This window comes from Sphaeramia orbicularis, chromosome 7, assembly GCF_902148855.1.
Source record: "Sphaeramia orbicularis chromosome 7, fSphaOr1.1, whole genome shotgun sequence".
In the NCBI taxonomy this organism is placed as follows: Eukaryota; Metazoa; Chordata; class Actinopteri; order Kurtiformes; family Apogonidae; genus Sphaeramia; species Sphaeramia orbicularis.
In genome coordinates this window covers 19,411,072-19,438,781 of record NC_043963.1, presented here as the reverse complement: position 1 = coordinate 19,438,781, position 27,710 = coordinate 19,411,072, and the positions used below count along the sequence as shown (strand labels likewise).

Below are 27,710 nucleotides of genomic sequence, written 5' to 3'. Positions count from 1 at the left end.
AGTCCAAAATGACTGAGGAAAAAGACTATATTGTTGTCTAAATGGCCAATAATTATGCAGCATCATTGCAGCACCAAGAAACGCATGGGACACAATATGAAACTACATTTCCCATAAGGCAACACGCTGTACTCGAGCGCTGATTGGCTGCTGCCTTCTCGTTCCCTCCTGTTCACACAAACAAACTAGAGACTGTTAAGCCCATCAACCTGTGCACCATACGACAATAATGCGACGGAGAAACTTTTCTAATGTCTAGCCGGACGTTGGATATATTCCTTTTAACCAAGGCTAGCAAATTTAATAAATTCAGAGGTAGGTTTTTACTTATGGCTGTAAACTACATGTACCCGGTGAACTGTAGTGACGTTAGCTTACAGTTTATCTTGAATGAGTGCTGCTAGCGTTAACTCTGCTGTTAGCTTGTAGCTTTAATCCTATCGCTTTAACTACACACTAAAGGACATTAACATATTCAGGCAGTAGACGGTTAAGCTGCCAGTAGTTTTGTGATTAACTCTGGTATACACGCCTCTGTGTTTTGTTGTGTTTTTGCTGCTAGCTGTGCTAACTCAGCTAGCCACCTGTAGCTCCTTTTCCTCTGTGAAACTTTTTTAAAAATGAAATTGGTGCCCACGCAGTGAAACACTTAACTCTTCTTTCATAGAACAAAATAACTCTTTGACATGGAAAACAAAGGCAATTACTCTGTGGTTGAAAATATAGCATTGTCATTTGTTTGTTATTTGGCGCCATCAAGTGTTAATATTTGGAAATTACAAGAAGTAAGATCCCAATTCACAGAAATGGGATCTTACTTTAAACTGTACCTCTCATACACCTACACATCTAAATAAAACCAGGTTATGTTGAAAATGTGGTTGATCACTTTAGTTTTTCTTGTAGAGGAACATCTGTGGCATCAAGATGAACTTCTCTGAGGTATTTAAACAATCAAACCAACTCTGCAAAGTTTCTCCTGATGGGAAGTATTTGGTAAGTGAATATGTTTTGTTTTGTAACACATACTGACATGTACCTTTACAGAGATAAATTCATCCCAGTATATTTACTCCAGTATATTACATTTTTGGTATACTGTCTTGGACAAAAGTTTTTGCAGTGACATAAAGTTAGTTTTTTCAGTTTTATTCCCCATGTGTTTCTGGGTACATAGTAGAACAAGTCTAACCATTTTAAAAGTTGCAAAGACTTTTATTGCTAAATAAATTGCATGCAAGCAATCCATTTTTGTCACTGCCAAAACTTTTTGGTATGACTGTACATGTTGAGTTGGTAAAGAAATGAGTCCTGTGATTTCTGAAATAATCTTTTGGCTTCATCCTTCAGGCTACCTGTGTGCAGTACAGGCTGGTGGTCCGGGATGTAAGTACTCTACAGATCCTGCAGCTCTACACCTGCCTGGACCAGATATCTCACATGGACTGGTCCTCTGACTCTCTCTTTATCCTCTGTGCTATGTACAAAAGAGGGCTGGTGCAGGTAAGTCACAAAGTTATAACTTCCAATTGAAGCAGTCGTTCTTTTATGTACCAGATGTTTTGAGGCAAATTAAGAATATATTCTGTATGATGACACATTCTCTAGGTTTTAGTTTTGTTCATGGGAATTCTGATGTTCATTCTACTTGTGAATGAAATAAAGTAACAGACACTTTAACAGATGTTCTGTATCAAAAAATCTTTTAAGTTTTACTTTCTAGTTATTTCAGGTCACATGAACCTTGCTTAGAATTGTTTTTAATTGAGAAAGGGTTTGAATTAATATTTTCTCTTGCTCTTTAAGATAATACATCATTATAAAGCAACATTGACAAGTTTAGATCAAGAGAAAAAAGCTAAATTCTATTGTCATTCTTGAGATTTTTACTCATTTATTTTAATGTGTGTTAGTTAAATAATCATTTTGTAAAGAGCTGCAGTGATTAAACATGTAGTTAATAATAAGATATCAAATGAAGCATCTTTTCAAGTGATATAATTTTGTTTTATATGACATTCATCATTGATTGCATCAACAAAAGTTACATTAGCTTGTATAACAAGATATAATTGTTCAAATCAACATGGTTTTATGGATCGCTTATAGCTTGTGCTGATTGTTTCCCTCTGCCTTTATTTTGAAGTTTAACATTTTTCTAATATTTCTTTATATTTATGGAACTTATTTCAGTACTTGCATCATATGGACAGAACTTTAAAATTCAGTCAAGGAGCAAAACAAACCTCAGCCGTCAGTTTCCTGAGTAGGACAGTGCAAAATGCTCACCTTTGAAGGGGTATCCATCGCCAGTCTTTCATGGTCCCTGATGCTGAAGAATTTCTAACTGTTTGAAATCAAGCTGAGGAAGATGCAGGATGTATGTGAGGGATGTCATCAGTGGTCACTGATGGGTATTCTTCTGTCACTCTCTCTTCTGTTCTTTCTCTTCAGGTGTGGTCTCTTGAACAGCCAGACTGGCACTGTAAGATTGATGAAGGCTCAATAGGACTAGTCTCCTCACGCTGGAGTCCAGATGGACGTCACATTCTCAACACCACTGAGTTCCATGTAAGTGTGAAGTTGGAGCATGCATGTGTGCATGCATTCATGTGCACGCAAGAGAGTTTATGCATATGCTTGTCTGGTTTCAACTGTTGCTGGCCCACAAGGAAGGGGACCTGAAAATAGCCAGACACCAGAGCCTTTCTTGAACGCCCCAACACTCCACCCCCCACCTGCTGCATGTATTCAGCCTGATTTCATAGCTCCCCTCCTGTTAGCGTCCTGTCATACATGGGTCTCAAGTGCCTCGAGAACATGGGTGTAATGTGTTTGTGCTCTTGTGTAGATGTAATTTAGTTCTGGTATTTCCTTTGGCAGCATTTCCTATTAATGATGTTCTAGTTATTTAAATAAAACAGGAGTAAACTTATGATACCAACAAGAAGTGAAACATCACATTTGACCAGATGTTGAAATAAGTCTCAACTTTAAAATGAGTCAAGATCATTCAACCTAAAAACAAGTTAACATTTAAAAATATGTTTTAAGGGACATCAGACAGTCTGATTTCCCAAACTAAAATGGTCCCATTCATCTGCCTCTTCCATTTATTCCGAATTGAAACAGTTTAATTGTAATGATATAAAACCAATAGGTGCATATTGGGAGTAAGATCAGGATAAAGATGACTTGATGTGATCCCGGCATGTAACAGAATCTGGAAAACAGTTTTTTTTTTCTTTACGTTTAAAAATATGAATCTTTGTCATTTCTTTTCTTTAGTTATCTTTAACTTCTTGGTTGACATGTTGCTATTGTTATTTACAGTGCTGGTACACACATGGGCTTGTAAATCATGGTATAAATTACTGCAACCATCTGCTTTACATAAGATCTGACTGATACTGGATTTTTTTGGAACTGATACTGATGTTAAGGAGTTAAATACTTCCATTTAACAAACTCTATTGCCCTACATGAGTCTGCACTGAATAGTAGACTTAGCTTTACATTTTATAAATGAAAAATAGATATGCTTATTGGACGTGGCATGTTCTCAGTGTATCTGTGATTGACCCAGTGATTGGTGTAATCTAATTAAAATCATTATTACTGATATATTAAGTCAGGCTTGACCTATGATCAAATCCTGAGGGGCATAATATTAAGGATTTGACTGAATTGGGCAGTTTTACGTGCTGCATTTATGTTTTTCTTAGTTATAACAGCAACATCTATAGATATCATCCTATTTGTAACTGGCAATTATGAACATGTATAGAATAGAATATATTTATTGTCATTATAAAAAGCACAATGAAATTAAAAGTGCCATCTGATCTGTACATCATATGTAAAACCTACCCGTAAATTATAGGTATATATGTTAATTCATAAAGTAACACAAAATGAATATCTGTCCATCCGTCTTCATCATTAGCTTGTGCTCCACATCCAAATAGGCTCATAAGCAAGGGAGGAAATATTTAGGATTTTGCATATAAGGATCTACACAGTGTTTTGGTCCATTTTGCACCATTATTTCTCCGTATTATAAGCACATGTGTGAGGTTCTCGCCGCCACCGTCGGGCCATGTGGAATATGATGGGGGGCACCGTGGTGATCTGTGTCTGCCACACTGAACCTGACTCCAGGAATCATTTGACAGGTGTCGTGGTCCAACACACAACTGTCTGGTCTGGAGAAGGGTGCAGGGAGTGCAGGCGTCTGTGGCATGTCTGCTTTGTGTCTGTCTGCATCTTCCAGAATAAAAAGCAATAGCATGGAATAGAATAGAGGTTCCTTTCCTAGGAAGCCTGACTCTGGGGTCAGACTTATCCTCTTAACTAAACGTGAACCGAGTACTGGTTCATTTTGGTTCATTCCTTCCAAGTCATATTCTGTTTTTTATTAATCTTGGGTTTGTAGTAATGTTTTTCTTATCTTTTAGCCAGCTGTCAGCTTCAGTTCACTTCAGCTTAAACAAAAAAATGAGATAATTTACTAAAGCTACATGCTGAATAATTGACTTTAAGTACAAAGGCCAGATTTATTGACAGTCAGTCTGCCAGTATTTGAACATGTTCTGTCTTTGGATCCATTATTCACTTAAACAGTTTAACTTAAAATGTGCCCTACTTTCAGCATTCTTGGATTTATTGTTCTATTCCCTCCAGTTCAGTGTAAAAAATGGCAGTAATGTTGAAAAGGTGTTGAAATATGCTTAATTTCTTCTGTTACTCTAAAATTCCCAGCCCTAGATTTTTGTTTTTGCTGCAAATCTTTATTTTTTTGCTCCTCAATGTATGCTTACTCTTTGCACAGAGTACTTACTCTATTTTATTTTGCCTATTTATTTTCCTTGCTTAGTGTACAGTTTGTTTTCTTTATTTCATTATGGTTTAATTTAATTGTTTGCGTTAGTCGTGTGAAAGGAACTCACAGAGTAAGAATTTCATTGCTCAGTACTGCTGTGTATATGACTATAAACTTCTTGAATCCTTTTTTTTTTTTCCCCAACCTTTGTTTATTTGGAGTGTTGTAGACACTGGGCAATACAAACACTATCATATGTGACAAATCAATTGAAAATAAATTGTTGCACAATTTCCATTTTTTTTTTTTTTTTTTTTTGTTACATGTATACAAAAACAAGACGAACAAACCCACGAACAACTACACCGACCTTCTCCATTAACAAAAACAAAAAAAACCCAACAACTTCTTGAATGTAAATAGGTTCCAATTCTCAGTTATTGTTCTTCTTGATCCAATCCAATCCAACTTTATTTTTAAAGCACTTTGAAGCAACCACAGTGGACCAAAGTGCTGTACAGAAGAATAAATAAAACCCAAATAAATGAATGAAATACAAGAATAGATTGAAAAAAAACAAACATACAGTTAGAGCTGCAACCGATTAATCGATTAGGTGCTTGAAGCGAATGCAAAAATTCACAGTTCGATTAATCGACTCGAATTGATTGAAGGGAAATATTCTTTTGCAGTTTTCCTGAATTGAAGCTTCTTTGTGCGTCACAATAAGCGTCCATGTGAAACACAACAGTGGAACCAATGCTTAACAACAGAGAAATGAAGGAAACAAAGCTTTGATTCAGGAGAATTTTGGTTGAATGATTTTTTTGGATCACTTTTGAGTCGATTAATTGGTTGCAGCTCTACATATAATAAATGGCCATACAATTTTAAAAACAAAAAAAAAAATATGAACAATAAACCACTTCCAAATAAAAACAATAGAATAAAAATAATATGATGACATTTATGATGAGTTGATGACTAATTGTTGGTATCAACAATTAAAAAAAATAGTTTAGCCTTTAAATTTTGGATTGTTTAGTAATAACAGGTCTTGTTCCAGGCCTTACCCTCTCACCTGTAGTGTTTTGTGGCCTGAAGGGAGCGTCTGCCTCACCTGTAAGTGGTTTTAGTACTAGTGCTTACTACTACTGAGCATCTTTTTGTAAGGGAGGTTGAAAAAATAACGCAATTGGTAAACTAGGCTCAGTTTGCCACCTTGCCAAGGGGTCCACTGAACTTACCTTCACCCCAGTCCAAGATTTCATTAAGGCTGTGCCAGACGGGTGTTCGTGTCAGGCTTAAATTTCATCCCCACTCATAAACAGCCTGCTATATTAACTTGTTTAGGGACAGCTGTAGTGTGGATCGTGCCTCTGTGTGTGTATGTGTGTGTGTGTCTGCCTATGTGTCAGTAAATCTGCTTAGCTGGCTCTGTGTGTGTGTGTGTGTAGCTGTTGCTGTGTCTTTAGATCCACACTTGCAGGTAAACAAATATGTATTAGTTCACAGCTCACATTGTGACTGTAGGAGAAATACTTAATAGTTTTTTTTTGTGTGTGTGTGTGTCAACGAGGATTTGTTGGCAACTAAAAATGCCCCAGAGAATTTCTGGAGGGCTTTAAGGTAGCACTGCTCAGTCTTTGGTAGGGGGTATGAAACAAAAAAACCTGTACATTTCACAGTCGGGATGGCGCCATGAAACAGATTTAATAGAAAGTCACATTGCTGAAACCCAGCCTGCGTATTGTGAGAATTCACGCAAGTCATCTCGTATTTGAATTCCGATCGTTTATCTTAGGACCTCACAAAATGCCACTCACACATCCACGCTAATCCACCTTTACCAGCTGAGGGGCGATAAACTGAGGGTGGAAAAACTCCAGCCAAGGACATCGTTAAGCTCGACTTCTCTAATGGTTTTTACATTGTTGGGATCGGATTAGCAATAACATTCCTGGCCATTGCCATTGGAGCCTTGCTAACGTGTAGCATTGTTGGCAACAACCCTACAGTACTAAACTGCAAACGTAGGCAGCTGCTGCACTGCAACATGGGACAATAGCTCATCCATACCTACGTGCAGGCGGCAGCGGGCTCCAGTTCCTTGGTAGAATCATGAGGCTGTAACAGGAGAAATAGGCTATATTGGTTTGAGATGGCTGTGTATGTGGAATGCTTACAGGCTAATCCTCTGCTGACAGCTCGGCCTATACGGCATCAAGTGCACTCACCCATTCTCCAGCACTCAGCTAGATGCACCACAAGAATGGCTCATGGCTAGTTTTTTTTTTTTTTTTTTCAGATTCTGTCAGTAACTTTGGTCTCCATCTCCACACTCGTATAGTCAAATGCTGTCTGTTGGGAATTTTCCCCACTTCTGCGGTCTGCTTGTTATGAATACATTGTTAATAGGCTTTTTATGAATGTGCTGGTAGACATTACCCACACCTGTCCCTTGTGGTAGTTTTTAAGAGGATTCTCTTGTTATAACATGTCAAGAGAAGTTTATTTGTTAAAGACTAAATGGTTACATTATGGAGTTATGCCAGCTGCTTATGAAATGATAATTTGTCGTCTCCAACACTCGGTTATAGAAACTTCTTAAAACAACCTCTTGGAATAAGAATGAAGGGGTCGTCTGCTCATGAAGAAGCATGTTTCTTATTATCAGCACTAAAACAAACGGATGTGTTTGCTTATAATTTGCATTATTAGCAAAGTTACCTGGAAATGTAATAATTTACACATTATTGGTTCCATTGTTTAAAATATAATAAGTAATTTAACTATTTCTGTAATGAACCTTTGATTACAAATGTTTTAAGCAGACAATAAACTGGAAAAGTGTAGATAAAAAAGCAAAAAAAACTTAAAATTAAACCATGCAGCGTGAACCTGAGAGCTCAATAATGATTACTTTGCTGTTTTTTATTAAAAGTGCAATAATCCTAAAGGTCTTTTCTCATTTCAGAAGGAAAGTATTCTGAAATTTCAACAATATTCTCCAGTGGCATGTCTTCAAAAATGAAGCTGTAACCCAGCATGGCAGACATGATGCAGTGGTGTGTATTCAAACAAGAGAACAAACTAAACACAACTGTCGATGTCTCCATAGTGCCAGTCAGTGCAGCCTGTGGAGTGTAGATACAGCTCCATGTGAATCATCATACCCCTGATGGTGGAGCAGTCCAGTCTGTCTCATAGACTTTACTGACCTACTGATCTGCTTATAGAAGTAACTCCTCTATGGCAAAACAGCAATTAATGTTCCATAAGGGCTAATGTACAGAGAGCTGAAATAATCTCCAGTAGTCTCTATCATCCAGTTTGGCTTTGTTACATGGTTATTTTCTGAAGTGAACATTTGCATTTGCAAAAAAAATGTTGATGTAGATGTGATTTGAGAATGAGTATATTGCTATCTGCTAAATAATATTGTAGCAAGCAGGTGAAATATCAGAAACAAGGATTCTATTTTTTTTTTTTTTTTTTTTTACTTTGGAATCACTACAGAGGGTCAGGGTCAACAAAGGAACAATTTAGCTCATGGTGCAAGAAAATGAACTCAATAGAAATAATCATTCAACAGAAAAAACAGCTAACAAAAAGGGTCAAACACACCATGACTCTGCTGTCTAACAAGAACAACACTTCTTTTAAACACTGTAAACACATAGAACTGTCCCAACTACTTTGTCCCAATGCATGCTGGGAAACTTCCCCAGCTGCTCCTCCAACATGTCACATTATAATCTGTGAGATTACAGGTGGAAATGAGTAAAACACAGTAACAGAGCTGTGTAATAGATTCTATATTTCTTTACATACAATAATGTATGTAGATGTATCCCCTTGGTAATCAACAAGGTCATCAATTTTTTTTTCTTTTTTTCTTGGATTTCTATAGTGCTTTTCGAGGCACCTAAAGCACTTTACATTATTTATCCATTATTCATTCACTCTCTGGCGGTGGTAAGCTTGGCAACTGTAACAGATTAGTTACGTTCTTTCAGAATTTGGTGATGTAACAGCTTTACATGTAACTAGTTAGACCCAGTTATAAGCAGGACTGCTCACCAGTCCCCAGTCCAAACCCCAGACCTCCTAATCACAGACTGGATTTTTCCTTCTGTGATGGATAAACAGCAGCTGTTTAGTGGAGGCAAGTTTTGCCTTTTCACACCACCCTTAAGCCCGTAGCCCCCCCATCCCCAGAGCTGCTGCTCACCTTTAGCGAAGATACTTCTTCTTAAGTGTAGCTTTACCAAGAAAAGATCCCATTGCACGCCACCCCACATGGAAAAACATTTCCCACCTATTTTCCTCATGCTGCCCATCCTCCACTCAGTTTAAGGTTACACTGCCTTTCACGTCTTGATCTCTGTGCATCCCCTATGGGTGGTGGGTTCAAGGCATCTAAGAAGTGTCTGTGTGTTTATGTTTGAGCAGTGTTGATACCAGTTGCCATGGCAGCATGTCTGGGGGGGATGCCCAGGAAGTGAGCGGTGAGGTGTCATTACAGGGCCTACACAGCTGGATGTCTTGACCCCGACAGGACGGTAGACACTTCAGCCTCGTCGGGTGACAGACATCGGACAGTTCAGATGTCTGTCTGGACGCTGCGATGAAAGCTTCGTCACATCAGGAGAATTTAGAGCCTCGCATTCCAGAACGCAAAATACGGGGTTTAGGGAGGAATGGACGTTTATTTAGAGGGTATTTTTCTCCAGAATTCTTGAGTAAGATTGTCTGGTGTGGTTGTGTGCGTATAGTTAATGTCCAAAACTTAAGAGAAAATAAGTCATTGTTTACTTGACTAGATTTAACACAATTATAAAATATCTCACAGCTTGACTTTGATTTAAAGCATGTGTCAAACATATGGTCCGTGGGCCAAAACTGGTTCGCCAAAGGGTTGAATTCAGCCCGTGGGTTAAATTTGTGAAATGCAAAAATTACACTGAAGAAATGAATAATCATTTTAGTTTAGGGGCCACTTTCAGCTCATTTCAATATCCAGTGGGTCAGTCAGTAAAATACTGATCGATTGAAAGATCCAATCTTTTGCCCCAATGTATGACCTTTATTAACTGTAGTTCTGTATTGCCCCCCCCCCTTTTTTATTTCAATTTGAAAACTTCAATAAAAAGAAAGAAAAAAAAAAAAACTAGAAAAGCACTCAGAGAGCGCAGACCTCCGCCAAGGCTGATCAGCCAGCCACCCCCACCACCACCACCACCCCCCCGATCACCACCAAAATTTAATCATTTGTTCCTTGTGCCAGTATCAACATTTCCTGAAAATTTCATCCAAATCCGTCCATAGCTTTTTGAGTTATCTTGCTAAAAACCAAACAGACAAACCATAGGTAGATAGAGGTAATAATATCCTATAAATACTGGCAACTACAAACTTTTCTCTTTGTTTTGGTGTAAAAAAAAGTAATATTACATGAAAATGTTTACGTGTACAAACTATCCTTTCACAGCAAATGTGAATAATCTGAACAAATATGAACAGCCTGAAATGTTTAAAGAGAAGAAGAATTTTAATAATATTCTGCCTGTTACGAAGTGTTTGTGTATTTGTAGATCCACTGTGATCTGTAAGTGTAAATGGTAAGCAGAGGGGTACAATTATTAAAATTTCACTTATTTTTCTTAATGTATTTCAATTTGTCCATAGTTCATGTTATTCCCATTTTTTAAAGGATAATTTTTAGATGTAAACATTTTCATTATGTAGTTGTACTTTTTTCACTGCAAAACTAGAAAACCACTTGGAGAGCGCAGAACTCCGCCAAGGCAGATCAGTCCGTCCCCCCCCCCCATCATCATTCATTCAGTTGTAATCATTTGTTCCTTGTGCCAGAATCAACATTTCATGAAAATTTCATGAAAATCCATCCATAACTTTTTGAGTTATCTTGCTAACAGACAAACAGACAGACAAATCCTGATGAAAACATAACCTCTGCCGTTTCACTTGGCGGAGGTAATAAAGAGAAAAGTTTGGAGTTGACATTTATATATTATCATGCTATTATTTTACTGGTCCGGCCCCTTTCAGATCATGTTGGGCTGTATGTGGCCCCTGAACTAAAATGAGTTTGACAGCCCTGATTCAAAGCATGTGCAGAAGGTGCTGCAGAAAAGGCTGACTGTATTTACATCGCACTGACTCACTGTAAGTTCCATAGGAAGGAATGACGGCCATGCATTTAACACTTGTAAAGCTCCAGGGTTAGCTCTACATGTCCTGTGTATTTCGAATGTTTCTAATGACTAATGTGTTTGGTTTAAGCTTCATCTACTTATTATTTTGTGCTGTGACACAACTTGCTACTCATTGTCACATTCGCATCAAATGTATCGAATATCGCATCTTGGCTGCTCATGAAAACAGTTACATCTGCCTTTCGGCGATGGGCTTTTTGAACCCATGCTTTCATATGACATCAGGTTCAGAGTTTATACGATGTAATAATGTGTTTTGATCGTGTCCACTCGCAGATAAATTACCGTCCACACATTCTTGTCCTGCAGAAACATCCATCTAATGATGGATGGACTCTTTGTCAGAATCCGATATCCCTCCCAGCCTTGATCTGCACAGTTGATTGACAAATCTTTGGGTGTAGAAAAGCACTCACAGGCCCCATTAGGATAAAGGCCTGGCTGAGTGAACTCTTATTAATAGGCTGCTGTTGACACTCGGCCGCCGTATGTAACACCCCTTACATCACAGCCTCAGTTTATCAAGCAATAAGATGAATGGTCACATAGCTGTAATGTAGATGGAGGATGGATAATATCACCTTCTGTCACTGTGGATGTAATTTTATATGATGTTATTGGAATATATCACTAGGCATATAGAGTAGTTGTTTTGTGAGTTCAGGTGTTGAATTTAGTTCAAAATTACCATGATGTATTCCCTCTTATTTGGAACATTGATCAGGGTTTCCACAGGGTCTTAAAAAGTCTTAAAAGTCTTGAATTTACAAATCTGCATTTCATTTTTTTTTATTTTTTTATTTTTATTTAACCAGGAAATCCCTTTAGAGTAAAATCTCTTTTTCGAGGGAGACCTGGCCAAGACAGCACACCATTTACCTTAAAAAACTTAAAAAGTCTTTGAAAGGTATTAAATTTGATATGGTAGGTCTGAAGTTATGTTGCTATGAACTTGTTGGCTGTGTTGTGTGTAAATGTGTCTGAGAAATGTCCAAGATGCAAAGAAATCCAATCCACTTCATTTATATAGCACATTTAAACAAGAACATTTCCAGAGTGCTGCACATAGAATCATAAAAACAGTAAAAATAAATAAATAAATAAATAAATAAATAAATAAAAGAAAATGCACTAAAAATAATAAAGTACGTAAAAAAAAGAAAATAATGAAAAAGATCACAAAAAAAAGAAAGTAATGTTGGTCGACTCAGTTCCAACCGACAATTTATATTGAAATTAGGAACCAGTTATCGTTAACTTTGCAGCCCTTGGTGAGAAATGATCACAGAGCATTCAGTTCTGTGTATAGTATGTATGTAATATCAATCTCTGCAGATGTAAATAAATGCATTTTCCCAAATTGTAGGAGTCCCGAATTTTTGCCAGTATGGCTGTGAAATGGACATTAAATTCTGTTCTAAGTAGTCTTAAAAAGGTCTTAAATTTAAGTTACAGAAACCTGTAGGAACCCTGTGGTAGGTCCTAAGTTTTGTTGCCATAAACTGTTCACTATTGTGTTTAAACGTGTCTGTTAAATGTCCAAACTGCAAAGAAAGTAACGTTAGTCGACTCAGTTCCACCCATTCGAACCCAACAATTTATATTGAAATTAGGAACCATTTATTGCTAACTTTTGCAGGAATTATCACAGAACATTCAACCTAACACACGTGCAGCCGTTAGTCATGCCGTGTCGCCCAAGAAAGCTGACTTACGGAACTTTAAGGGATGGTTCACAAGAGAAAAGTAAGCATGAGGAAGTGCAAATTTAATAATGCCTGTTAGGAGAAGAAATCATTCTTGACCTGGTTGATGCGAGTTTCCCTAAATTCTAGGAGTGGCTGTGAAATGGGCATTGAATTCTGGTCTAAACAGTCTTAAAAAGAACTTAAAAAGATTTAAATTTAAGTAGGAACTCTGATTTATATGTAGACATCTGCTCTGCGTGTGACAACAGTGAAAAATAAGTCTTACAGCAGTAAAACTAATGCTCCTCGACTGTACAGCGTGGGGAAGCAAAATTTACAATGAACATTTAGTTGTTTTTTCTCAGCAGGCACTACGTCAATTGTTTTGAAACCAAACATATATTGATGTCATAATCATACCTAACACTATTATCCATACCTTTTCACAAACTTTTGCCCATATGAGTAATCAGGAAAGCAAACGTCAAAGAGTGTGTGATTTGCTGAATGCACTCGTCACACCAAAGGAGATTTCAGAAATAGTTGGAGTGTCCATAACGACTGTTTATAATGGAAAGAAGAGAATGACTATGAGCAAAACTATTATGAGAAAGTCTGGAAGATACTATTAAAGAAGAATGGGAGAAGTTGTCACCTGAATATTTGAGGAACACTTGCGCAAGTGTCAGGAAGCGTGTGAAGGCAGTTATTGAGAAAGAAGGAGGACACATAAAATAAAAACATTTTCTATTATGTCAATTTTCTTGTGGCAAATAAATTCTCATGACTTTCAATAAACTAATTGGTCATACACTGTCTTTCAATCCCTGCCTCAAAATATTGTAAATTTTGCTTCCCCACCCTGTATATTCTCTTGTCACTGTCTTCTTCTGCTGCAGTTGGTAAACTGAGGTTAGAGGTGTCTTTCCGCCACCAACTGTTGTTCTCATGTGACGTGAGAATGTGCTAAGCAGTGCTGCGCAAATCACATTACAACTGTGAGGCAGCTGGATTTCTGACACCACAAGATCACGCAGGATTTTAGATGTAGCTTATTCAAAGTATAGCAAAGATATTATGGGAGTGAAATTTTTACAGGGTTCGTACCGGCGCTTGAAATCCTTGAAAATGCTTGAATTTCAAGGTCTGAAAAGTGCTTGAAAGTGCTTGGAATTCTAACTTTGATATGATTTATTTGTTTATTTTTCATATTAACTCCACCAGGGTAGATTTCAAGCCAAAGCTACTGACAGAGTGGTGGTACATTTAGAAAAATAAAACTTTACGTCAAAAAAGAAAATTAGAACTACAACAGAGTGAACACTGTAGTATTCATCTCAGGCATGTAGTTGTGATGTAATTAATAGTGACACAACTCATACACAATATGTTTTAAAATCAGTCAATCAATCAATTTTTATTTATATACAGGGTTCGTATGGGTGCTTGAAAGCCTTAAAAATGCATGAATTTCAATGTTGCGTTTTCAAGGTCTTAAAAGTGCTTCAATTTTAGTTTCACTGCTTGAAAGTGCTTAGAATTCTACCTCTATGATGGGATTTGTGTGTTTATTTGTCATATTAACTCTGCCAGGTTAGATTTCAAGCCAAAGCTACTTACAGAAGTTTAGAGCTGCAACCAATTAATCGATAAGGTGCTTGAAGCGAATGCAAAAATTCACAGTTCGATTAATCGACTCGAATTGATTGAAGGGAAATATTCTATTGCAGTTTTCCTGAAGTGAAGCTTCTTTGTGCGTCACAGTAAGCGTCCGTGTGAAACACAACAGTGGAACCAATGTTTAACAGCAGAGCTTTGATTCAGGAGAATTGTGATTGAATGATTTTTTTTTTTTTTTATCACTTGGAGTCCATTAATTGTTTCAGCTCTACAGAAGTCATACATTCTGAAAAATAAAATTTTATGTCAAAAAAGAAAATTAGCAGTCGACTCCAGGTAAAGTTTTGTCTTTATCTTTGGCTTGATGCCAGTGTGCCTGAAGAACGCCATGTGGCTTCCCTTTTTTGGATGAAACTTTGTATTCTCCTTAAATTTCTAAACGTTTTGCTATTATGAAACGTAATTTTCGATGTTTATAGTGTAATACAGTGTAAATCATTGTGATAAATGGTGAAAGAAATTATCACAAGTATATGGGTGCTTCTGTGAAACTGGGTTAATTTTGGTATCTGACACTTTTTTAGCGTTTTAGACCCAATAATAAAAGAGAAATTTAGACATATTTTCCCCCTAGATGTACCTAATGATGACCTCAGATAAATGCAAAACAATTATACTCTTGCTCTGAGTTATCCTAAAATTAATTAATTTTTAATAAAATATTGGAGCCAAAAATAGGACCAACATTGTGACAGGAAAAGCTACCTAGGTGTCAGTGCATTTGAATCTGGAAAACATGGCTGTAAATGGTCTTATATACCGCTATAAATAAAGACACTGTGTTAAATTTGATGATCCTAGTGGTTTTTCTAATCCAGAAATGCAGATTTTTCATGAATCTGTCTCATTCCAGGTTTCACACGTAACCCATCGTGTCCACTCGTGTTACATGCAGAACCTGCCCATTTAAACAAATAAATCGCAAATAATTTTGCAACAGCGGTCATTTTTGTCAAACACTCTGCCTTGCATATAACTGGTTTGAGTCCCAAAATTTACCTGTGAGAGAATAAAAAGATATTCGAAAAAAAAAGTCGCTCGTCATTTTCGTGTCCTTTTTATTGTGTTACATGCGGATTCTTGTATGAAAATAATATAAAAATGTGCTTTATCTAGAAAAACTTTTTCTGTTTTATCTAAGTAAATATTTAGTTTTAAAATAGACCCAAAGCGCTTCCAAACTTGCCTCATAACATGAATCTACTTTTATACTGTCATTTCTATACAAATATTTTTGCATATCCTTTTACTTTCATACTGTTGTTATTTTTACTATATCTATATAAATATCTTTGTATATCCTTTACTTTCATACTGTTGTTATTTTTACTATATCTATATAAATATCTTTGTATATCCTTTACTTTCATACTGTTGTTATTTTTACTATATCTATATAAATATCTTTGTATATCCTTTACTTTCATACTGTTGTTATTTTTGTTATTTCTATATAGATATTTTTTATATATCCTTTTACTTTCACTGTTATTTTTGTTATTTCTGTATAAATATTTTTTGTATATCCTTTTACTTTCATACTGTTGTTATTTTTGTTATTTCTATATAAATATTTTTTCATATATCCTTTTACTTTCATGTTGTTATTTGTTATTTTTATATAAATATTTTTTGAACATCCTTTTACTTTTATACTGTTGTTATTTTTGTTATTTCCATACAAATATTTTTGTATATCCTTTTACTTATTATATACTGTTGTTTTTGTTATATATATTTTTTGTATATCCTTTTACTTTGATACTGTTGTTATTTTTATTATTTCTATATAGATATTTTTTAAATATCCTTTTACTTTTATACTTTTTGTCATTGTTTCAGTTTTTTCTGGAATTAAGGACAAGTTTTTTGTCATTTTCAGACATGTCTTTTTCACATTTTTACAGTTTTTTTTCACTTATTCAAATAATCGTTTAATCGTGTCAAAGAAAATAATTGATTACAGAAATAATCGATAGCTGCAGTTCTAATCCACAGTGTTTTTCCACCTCTTTTCTGTCATGTCTCAACAGCTGAGGGTCACCGTTTGGTCCCTGTGCACCAAAGCTGTGTCTTACATCAAATATCCCAAAGCATGTTCGAAGGGTGAGTAGGACCATAATATTGTTTTATTTATTTGCTGCTGGCTTATGAGTGAGTATGTATAACCAGGAGTACCTGAGGACAGGGCCAGCGTTGCCGTGGCATGCCCCCGTGAATCACATGCCGTTCTGTACCTTTTGGCTCCGTGCTCCGCTCCGCTGACAGCTGTGCCCCTCTTCAGTAAATGGGACATGCTCCTCATAACAGGCCTGTCATCAGCGTTAGGAAAAATGATTGTCTGTGACTATCCCCATTTTTCACATGCACCACTATGCCTCTCTGTGACACATGTATCCTCCGAGCCCGTCATATAAATAATATGGCCATGATAGCCGCATACCACCGGCTCAGTGGTGCCAAAGTGTCAGGTAATTACGCTGATAAAATTTAATGCAAGCGCTAAGGTTTCACATTGGATTCTCAGAAAACTGTGACGCCTTATGTCTTTCCAATTTGTGTTTATAGGTTGTTTTATATTTTGACAGTACTTCCTGCTTCTTCAGTCGTGAGATGTCATGATAATGAAATTTAAGTTGATTTACTGTCAAACAAACTGTCTTTTTCAGTTCAGTTTATGTCTTTAGTATTGGCCAAACAGAACCTTATACAAACACATACCCATAATAAAGCAAAAAAGGTATTTGTTAACATTGTAAACTGGAATGCCATAAGTAAAAATGAGCTTTCTCCCATTTACACACAGCACATTTTATTAAATAAATTCAATATACAATGTTTGCCACTAATATTGACAGATTACTTATAATGACAGGTACCAGTAGAGGTGAAGCACTTGAAAAGACAGGGAGCAATAAGATGATTCACTGGTTTTTACTCAGATGAATGAAGACGATTATCACAATTTTGAAAAATAACTGCAGTTAATATAATTTCAATAAGTTGATTAAAATGTGATTAAAATGATCAGAACTATTGATTCCCGTTTCATAGCAATTTATGTAAAATTAACAATAAAGTCATTGAAGTTGTGAAGAATGATGTTCTTGTTCATCAACTGAAGGAGAAAGTGTCTCTGCCTGTTTTTGATGCTATTGTTTTGAAGTAAACTGTGGAAAACCAAGGCCATTAGCGTAGAGATTGAATGTTAACTTTCCTGCAAGTAGAAAAGCAAACTTCTCTTAGTTCTTTCTTAGGTAATTCACATTTTTATGGTTAAAAACATTTAAATTGCGGTGATTATTGTTTGATTGCTTTGCTCCCACAGTATCACTATAAGATTTAAGTCATACTACTGATTCTATTCCATAGCTGTTTGTTTAAGCTTTCCCCATCGTCTCTCACCCTCACAGGTATAGATTTCAGCAGAGATGGCTGCTATATGGCCTTGGCTGAACGCCGGGACTGTAAAGACTATGTCAGTGTATTTGTATGTGATGACTGGCATTTACTCAGGGTAGGTATGGCATTTTACTTGGGTTTTATTACCGTGCAAACGTTTTTATACATTTAACAAGTTAGTTCACACATAAATTTGTACTCAGTGCAACATGGAAGACATTTAAATTTAGGCCAGCAATAATAAGTGCTCTTGTAACTCATTTATATTTGTGACAGTGTATATATATGTATATGTGTGTGTGTGTGTATATATATATATATATATATATATATATATATATATATATATATATATATATATATATATATATATATATACACACACACACACACACATATATATATATATATATATATATATATATATATATATATATATATATATATATATATATATATATATATATATATATGTGTGTGTGTGTATATATGCGTTCTGGACTGTAACTAATGCTGCAACTTCACTTTACGTAACTGTCACTTATTCTGATGATTTTAAAGGAGTGATATTTTGCTTTTTTCAAATGGAATTATGCCTTTTAAAACATTTCCCTGTGGTCTACATAAACTAAGTGCTATGCTTGGGTCTGAATTCTTCATTAAGGCAAGGCCAATTTATTTGTATAGCACAATTTATACACAGGGCAATCCACAGTGCTTTACAAAAATGGAAAAAACAGGTTAAAAACACACAGTTACAATTAAAACATAACCAATAAAACATAAATAATAATCAATTAAAATAAAGTAAAAGAGAAGAGTGCAGATAGAATCCTTCCAGTTGTTCTATGCACAGTTGTACAGAGCTGTTTTCAGCCTGGACTTAAACATTGTCAGTGTATTAATTCAACTCCACAGGTCCATTTTCAACCCTATTTCTGAGTAGTGACACCGGAAAGGTCCTTTTGAGCGCTGGCCCTTTAAATGCAAATGAGCCACTTCACACTCCACCCCCTCCAGGTTGTTGACCCTGCTGTCTGTCCCATTTAGCCACTTATATTTGTTAATACAACAAACTGAACATTTTAGGTAATCGATTCAAAGTTTGGACATATTTTCAGTTTTTACTACAACCACTGCTGCTGATAAACAATTATGTTGTACTCAGATAAATGTTCGTCTGAAGTCTTGACCTTATATGTGCAAATGTCATGATGTAACTAGTTATAAAATGTAATAAATTAAGAAGGAATTAAAGCTGGTTGTAGAAATTCAAAATGAATATAAAGATAGCTTTGCAGCACCTGGAGGGTTCAAATTCAAACTATTAGGGTCCGAATACACAAATAAATGAACCAAAGACTAATAAAAGTGGGTTTAGCAAAATATGACCCCTTTAAATTAAAATAGTTACATGTATATTACATCTATAGATTGCCAAAATGATCATTACTATCATTACCGCTTCTGTCAGCCCTAGATGATGTGTATTCAGTAAATGTCTGTTGTTACTTCAACTCATTTTTCTTTGTAGCATTTTGAGACTGAGACACAGGACCTGGCTGGACTAGAGTGGTCTCCTAACGGCTGTGTGTTGGCAGTTTGGGATAGCTGTCTGGAGGTTAGTAACTTGCTATCAAACCTGAAAGACTGATATTATCAACAGTTCTCCTCATCCAGTCATTCCGGTATAACTACTATTACAGTATGTACACCGTGACTGAATAAATGAATGTTGCTCAACCAGTCCTGCAAGAATTAGGCTGTCAATCGAGAAAGGTGTGATGTTGAAATTTCATTTTCTTTCTTCTGTGTTGTTTCTTTTTTTAGACTTCTTTGTATCAGTAGGGAAGCACCATTACATAATAGGACTGTAGAATGTGAAAAGTAAATAAATACTCCAGTTTTTAATCAGAATGTTAATTTTAGCTTCTAATTTTTTATTGAAAACCCTAAAAATTTCAACTTTTTTGTTGTCCGAGTCTGGTCCAAATAATCATGTCCCCTCATGAACATAATTTAAAGGCTCTATCTGTCTAGCATCACAGTGCTTCATTTGTAATACTGAGTTGTGGTACATTTTTCCAACTGTACATTAAATTCCTATAATTTGGAAATTGTACTTGGGTGTGTTATGATTATGCTCTGTCTGTCTAATAACTGCTATGGCGACAATTATAGAGATACCAACAGGTGAGAGAGCTTGTGCCACTTTGGGAAAATCTGACATTTACCATTTGTTTTGTGTAAAGACTTGATGTGGACTCTTTTTGGCCAGGCGTTGTACTGAGATTATAGGTGTTTGTACTTTCCTACAGTATAAGGTGCTGCTGTATTCCTTGGATGGCCGGCTGTTGTCCACCTACAGTGCTTATGAGTGGTCACTGGGGGTCAAATCTGTGACCTGGAGCCCCAGCAGCCAGTTCCTCGCCATTGGCAGCTACGATGAAAAAGTAAGGACCTCCTCTTAAAATGTTAGACGTCATCGTATCATAAACAGTATTATCATGTACAATGGATTCCTTTAATTAATGTAAGTAGCAAATAGTTCATGAAGCCGCTGGAAAAAAGCAGTGAAGACACGTTCATGCAAATGTTACTTTCTCTTGTACTAAAACCACTATTGGCTGAAATACTTTCCACTTTTACTATGCTATACTATACTGTACTACGTTATGCTATGCTGTACCACACTATGCTATGCTATGCTATACTTTACTATACTATACTATACTATACTATTCTATACTATACTATGTTATACTATTCTATTCTATGCTATACTATGCTATGCTGCACTATGCTATGCTATACTATACTATACAATACTTTGCTGTTATATACTATACTATGCTAAACTATTCTGTACTATACTATGCTAACTATGCTATGCTATACTATTCTATAATATACTATGCTATACTATACTATACAATACTTTGCTATATTATACTATGCTATTATATACCATACTATGCTATACTATTCTATACTATACTATGCTAACTATACTATACTATTCTATACTATACTATGCTAACTATACTATGCTATACTATACAATACTTTGCTACACTATCCTATGCTATACTATACTATTCTATACTATACTATGGTTTACTATGCTATGCTACACTATACTATGCTACATTATGCTATTCTATATTTTACTACTCTATACTATACTATGCTTACTATGCTATGCTATACTACACTATGCTATTCTATTCTATTCTGTACTATGCTATACTATACTATGCTATACTATACAATACTTTGCTATACTATACTATTCTATACTATACTATGCTATACTATACTATTCTATACTTTCCTATGGTATACTATGCTATGCTATACTATACTATGCTATGCTATACTATACTATACCTTGCTATACTATACTGTACTATGCTTTGCTATGCTATGCTTCACTATACTATGCTTTGCTATACCATACAATGCTATGCTATGCTACGCTACACTATAGTTTACTATACTATGCTATGCTATAATATACTATGCTATACTTATTTATTTATTTTGCAGAATTGTGGAAAAGCTGTAATATTATTTGGTGTGCACTGCAAATAGAGTAAATATCTATATATGCAACAGATAAGCGTTAAATCATTTTAAATGCCATAAATAAAATAATTTTGTGCATTGCATTTTCGTTATTGTCAGATCTACCACTCTATAAATAATCAGCTGCTGAGAAAAGTTAATTTCATACTCAGTCATCTGGTATATAAACTTTCCTGTGCATTAATCAGTATAAGTTTACCAATGGATTGACGGGATACTGTAATTACCTCACGTCAGGTACGAATCCTCAATCACATCACCTGGAAGAAAATCACCCAGTTTGAGCATCCATCCACCATCAACAACACAAAAGCTGTAAGTGTTTGCATCCATCAGATCAACCCTAAACACTCAAATGTACAAGCGACATTTAATTTAGTTCTGATTCTGTGTTAAGGTCGTGTATAAGGAGGTAGAGCGACGACCGGTTGTCAGCGATGATCTGTCGTTACACAACATCACAGTGGGCACCACCCTGTTCAACACCCAGAGTAAATGTATGTTCACTGGTTTTGTTCTCAAACGAATAACTGACTAGTATCTGTAAGGTAAAAGAAGTAGTATTTGTCTGATCACTTACTGTCAGTTCTTGTTGTTGCCTGCTCCAGATGAGATATGTCCACTCCCAGTCCAGATTCCTGTAGTTAAACCAGACCCAGACCGTGCCAACCCTAAGATTGGTATCTCCAGTCTGGCATTCAGCGCAGACGGTCGCTATCTAGCCACTAAAAACGGTAAATCCACACAGATGTTTACTGGCATCCACATGATGAAACTTCTTTATCTACTTAATGCTATTAGTCTCTACATGCGCTGCTTGTTTTTGTAGGGTGACTTTTATGTGTTTTTGTGACTGTAGACAACATGGCCAGTGTCGCATGGGTGTGGGACATGCAGAAGATGAACCTGGTGGCCGTGCTCGAACACACATCTGCTGTCAAATGCTTCCAGTGGGACCCCAAACACCCCCGACTGGCTCTGTGCACAGGCAACGCCAAACTCTACCTCTGGTCACCGGCGGGCTGCGTCTCGGTCCAAGTCCCAGCTGAAGGTAACTGGCTCTGTTACCGGGGCAATATTCAGCCCTGGCATTAGTATTTATACATAAAGTGACCACCTCTAATGTAAGGTGTAACCAAATGCGAAGATGGTCTGAGGCACATATACAGTCGCAGAAAAAATTATTAGACCACCCCCTGTTTTCTTCAATTTCTTGTTCATTTTAATACTTGGTACAACTAAAGGTACATTTGTTTGGACAAATATAATGATAACAACAAAACTAGCTCATAATAGTTTAATTTCAGAGCTGATATCTAACCATTTTCCATGTTTTCTTGATAATAACCAAACTCACTTCAGTTCTTACATCAATATCAATGACATTCTACTGCCAAAAACAGTGCTTTTAGGCATTCCATGTTTTCTTTGCTGTCTGTTTTAGTCACATGATACACACAGGAGTTAGTACTTGATTGCATAAACCATTGTTTTTGATGACTTTTGATAGTCTAATAATTTTTTCCATGATTGTGTACTCCCGCCCCCGTAATTTAATGTTAGCAAAGCAAAAACCAAAAAAAAATAAAATATTACAGTGGCTTTACCAGGTTTGTTTTCGATGACTTTTGATGGTCTGATCATTTTTTCGACGACTGTATGCTGGGAACATTTACAATGTTGTAATGTGGTTTTTACCCTCGGCCCTCCAGGGTATTGTCATCAGATCATCATCCGTATGTCCGTCTGTATGTGCAAACACTTTGCCGTGCACTAAAGACCGAGGGTTTTTAAGTGCGTGCACGTTAAGTTCGTTACTCGACAAAGCTCCACTTCATACAGTCGCTGAAAAAATTATTAGACCATCCCTTGTTTTCTTCAATTTCTTGTTCATTTTAATGCCTGGTACAACTAAAGGTACATTTGTTTGGACAAATATAATGATAACAAAAATAGCTCATAAGAGTTTAATTTCAGAGCTGGTATCTATCCATTTTCCATGTTTTCTTGATAATAACCAAAATCACTTCAGCTCTTACATCAGTTCAGTCAGTTCAGTTCACATTTACTCACAAATCATGTAAAATACATATACAAGTTGTATTCATAATTTCCAGCAAGATACGATTTTATAAAAAGGGTAACCCCAGAAGCTATCTATAGCTTCTCTTATGAGCTATTTTTGTTGTTTTCATTATATTTGTCCAAACAAATGTACCTTTAGTTGTACCAGGCATTAAAATGAACAAGAAATTGAAGAAAACAAGGGGTGGTCTAATAATTTTTTCCCCGATTGAATAAAGGAGGGAAGTAAGATCCAGTCACTACCGTTCACTGAGACACATTCTAAGTTCAGGTGTGAGCACTGGTCGTTTGTGATCAGATCCCTAAAAATGCATGTTAAGTCCAGGTCTGAACAGGTCTACAGCGTCACTGTCATGTTTTCAGAATATAAATTCCAGGTGTGAAATCTCCTCCAGACACAGTTCAGTTTGATCCAACTCGGTGCTGCACTCTCCATGGTTCAGTTTGATGCCTGATCCCTATGGAATGCCTGGTCCCTGTGGCTTATCCATGATTTAATGAAGGGGTTTTAATTATCACAATCTGGGTACTTGGACTCGTTTTTTTTTTTACTGCTGCTCCACATTTTCGACTAGAAGTAGGACAGTCATACTTTTTATCTACAAGTTTAATTTTTTTAACCTTATTCTTACTTTATCTTTCTTACTTGGCAAAAATTAAATGTCTTTTTTTTCTTTTGTAATGTTATAAGTTATTTATGATTTTAATTGGTTATTTTCTAGCTACATCAACTCAAGACAAAACATTATCAATAGGCTTTCTTTATTAAAACAATACCATATCAAGATTCAAGATCTTTATTTGTCATGTGTGGAGGTACACTCAGATTGAAATGAAATTGCAACAAGCACCCCTTTGCAAACTGAATAGCAATGATAAGATGAAATATAAAAATATAAAATATATAAATTGTACATTTGGACATGTAACATAACTGCAGAAACACATTTACACCTAATATATTACAAGAAGAATACTGTTTAATTTTGAAATTCTATTTAGCAAGAAAGGTCTACTGAAAAATAATATATATTTTGTGATTTACTTATTTATTAATTGATTTTCGGCAAGTAAAACTTTGGTTAATTGAATTACCTCGATGTATTGCTCAGCCCTCTTCTTACTGTTTTTATACTTTTATATTTTCAATGTACTTCCAGACTCACCATATAATTCTTGGTGAAAAGTAATCTTTAAAGAAAAATGTATTTAAAAAAATGTTTTGATGAAAGTCTGGTGCTGCTGGTAGAAAAACTGTACTTTACATACTTCATTCATTTTTGTTCTATTTAAACAGAAAAACATATCCGACGAACTGACAAAACAGTGATGTCAAATGTAAACAAGAACATAAACCTTAGTTTATGAAAAAATCCTCAGATGTAGCAAAGGTGTGGTTGGTTGCAGTTTAATTCTAATTCACATTAAGCTGATTTAAATCACAAAAAAATGAACTTCTGCATTTTGGCAGCAAGAGGTCACTGTTTCATTTATGAGTTGGAGTTCAAACCCTGAAGTCATACAGTAGTGCAGTGATTCTGAAACTGTTTACATTGGAGTAAGTACCCCCTGACATATTTATTGTTGGCCCAGTACCCCCAGCTCTCACTTCAGCTTTTGGGATTGAAAAAAATTAGTGCTAATTTTTAAATAAACCTAAATAAATAAAGGTGTTTGTTTTTATTTTCAAACCTTTGTAAAACAAACAACATATATTTAACTGTGATATATTAAAAATAACAAATATTTAAGAAAAAAATATGTATTTTGGGGTAGATTTTGTGTGCAAAATGTAAACTGAAAAGCGTCCTCTTTCACTGATTAGAAAAATAAATTAATTGGTCATTAATGAATAAATGAACTTGTCATCAACAAAAAACAATTACTGAATTACTCAAACTCATCTTGAGTAATTTAGGCATTCCATGTTTTCATTTCTGTCTGTTTTAGTCACATGATACACACAGGAGTTAGTACTTGATTGCATAACCATTGATTACTTTTTAGCACTTAAACTAAAATTCAAGCACTTTCCAGACCTTTCTGATGACCTTTGATGGTCTAATAATTTTTTCCGTGACTGTAAACAATTCCACGATCTCTCTGCGTAGTTGGATCATTGATACATTCCATTCCTTCACCATCTAATATCATCATATCCCACACCCTTATGTTGGATTCACTAGTTGATATGAACTAGGGCTGTGTATTGGCAAGAATTTGGCGATACAATACAAATCACAATAGTAGGATCACGATACGATATATCATGATATAACATGATACTGTTAAAAAGGCAGTTTTTTTTGTTTCTTTTTTTTTTTTTTTAAATGATTATTTCCTTAAAGAATTGAATTACACCAGAAATATGCACAAATACTAAACATGTTTTTATTTGAGAACAGGATCTAATGTTATATCACACAATTTTCCTGTGTTAAAACTTAAATTATGTTTTACAGACATTACAGATTAAGATCCTGTTCAAATGTTCATATTCTATTAGTTCAGAACTAACATCATAACATTACTTTTGTGCAATCCCAACAAAGGAACTAACATTATTTAATAAGAGTGTTAAATAATAATAAATAAAATATAAACAAAAAAGAAAGACAAAAATGAACCTCCACAATATCTGCATTTCAATAAATACCTAAAAATATTGATATATTACTTTTTAATATCGATACAGTATTGTGAAATGAAATATCGCAATGTATTGCAGAAGTAATATTTTCTACCACTCCTAATATGAACAGTAGCGTAAATCACAGACATTTATTTCTGCATTCATTTGTGTGCATGTTAAGTTCCTATGTGTGTGTTTGTTGTCCTCCCAGGTGGTTTCCAGGTCCAGTCTCTGAGCTGGCACTGCACTGGAGACTCTCTGATTCTTCTGGGGAAGGAGCAGCTGTGTTTGTGCTACATGGAAACTGAGCAGGAGGACAAGTGAACAACACAGCAGGTCTCAGGAAAGACCGGAAACACTCCACAAAGTCAACTTCAACTAAAATTCAGCCTTTGTTTTGAAACAGCAGTTTGATGGTCTCCAAGTTCATGAATGTCTCCAGTGCAGGTTACTGGGCTGTTCCTGTTGAAAACACAGACAAATCTGACCAGACATTCATCTGGAATGACTCTTTAATATTTACTCTCTTTAGAGCAGTTAGGTTTTATATCAATAAATATGTCTTGAAGCACTAATTCCAAACTGTGAGAAAATAGAAGTTTACAGAATTTTATAGATTTCACTGTACTTTTTTAATGTATTCCAAAACTATTTTGAATAAATTTTGGTATAAATAATGTGGCTTAATGTGAGTTACTAAAAGCTGTACATCCAGTTCTTGAGAAATACAGTATTTTAGCCTCGTTATCTTTAAGACAACATTGATTTTCAGGTGGTAGAGGGTCATCCCTGTGTTCCAACATGGCTAACTTTTTTTTTCTATCTTTGTCTGTTGAAGCAGGATTGTGCAAAAACTGCTGCTACAGTTTTCATGAAATTTGATGGCGAAGTGTAGCAATGAAGTCCTCCTCAAATTGTGATTGTGATCCAAGGCCACGCCCCCTTGATGCTGATAGGTCCACAGTGTTTGCTCAGATGAAAGCTTGATCCTTGGAAATCAAGGAGGGAAGGTCTGCGTTCAGACCTTCTGTTTCCACCGACATCAAACAAGATTAATTGGCGTTGCTGGTGTTAAGGTTTTGGGTAATCTCTACACACACACACACACACACACACACACACACACACACACACAGACTTTTCTTTTATATAGTTCAGTTACTGAGAAATGCAGGAACACACTGTTGTGGTAACAGATAAACTGCCTACTGTAGTTGGGTAACAGTTATATATGCACATGAAATATAGTTAATAGTACTTTTATATACATGTGTACATACAATATAGTTAATTGTACTTTTATATATAGGTGCATGAAATATAGTTAATAGTGCTTATATATATGTGTATCTAATAGTTAATAGTACTTTTATATACATCTGTGCATACAATATAGTTAATAGTACTTTTATATACATGTGTACATACAATATAGTTAATAGTACTTTTATATATATATGTGCATATAATACAGTTGATAGTACTTTTATATACATGTGTATAGTTAATAGTACTTATATATATTATATGTGTATATAATAGTTAATAGTACTTTTATACACCTGTGTGCA

The 27,710-nt window shown here is 35.5% G+C and overlaps 1 protein-coding gene across 2 annotated transcripts; it reads left to right on the top strand.

The window, feature by feature from the left end:
- Positions 1-166: 166 nt before the first annotated feature.
- Positions 167-26,816, top strand: wrap73 (WD repeat containing, antisense to TP73). Of its 2 annotated transcripts, none has more exons than XM_030139846.1 (13): positions 167-315; positions 907-996; positions 1,351-1,503; positions 2,455-2,571; positions 16,466-16,538; positions 17,846-17,949; positions 19,369-19,455; positions 20,153-20,287; positions 21,660-21,737; positions 21,820-21,919; positions 22,031-22,156; positions 22,282-22,473; positions 26,351-26,816. In XM_030139846.1, the coding sequence occupies exons 2-13, from the start codon at positions 928-930 to the stop codon at positions 26,461-26,463; spliced, it is 1,347 nt and encodes a 448-aa protein (XP_029995706.1). In that variant the 5' UTR covers positions 167-315; positions 907-927; the 3' UTR covers positions 26,464-26,816. The 2 variants fall into 2 exon arrangements, with proteins under 2 accessions (XP_029995706.1, XP_029995707.1); XM_030139847.1 differs by having other exon boundaries at positions 895-996.
- Positions 26,817-27,710: the final 894 nt, after the last annotated feature.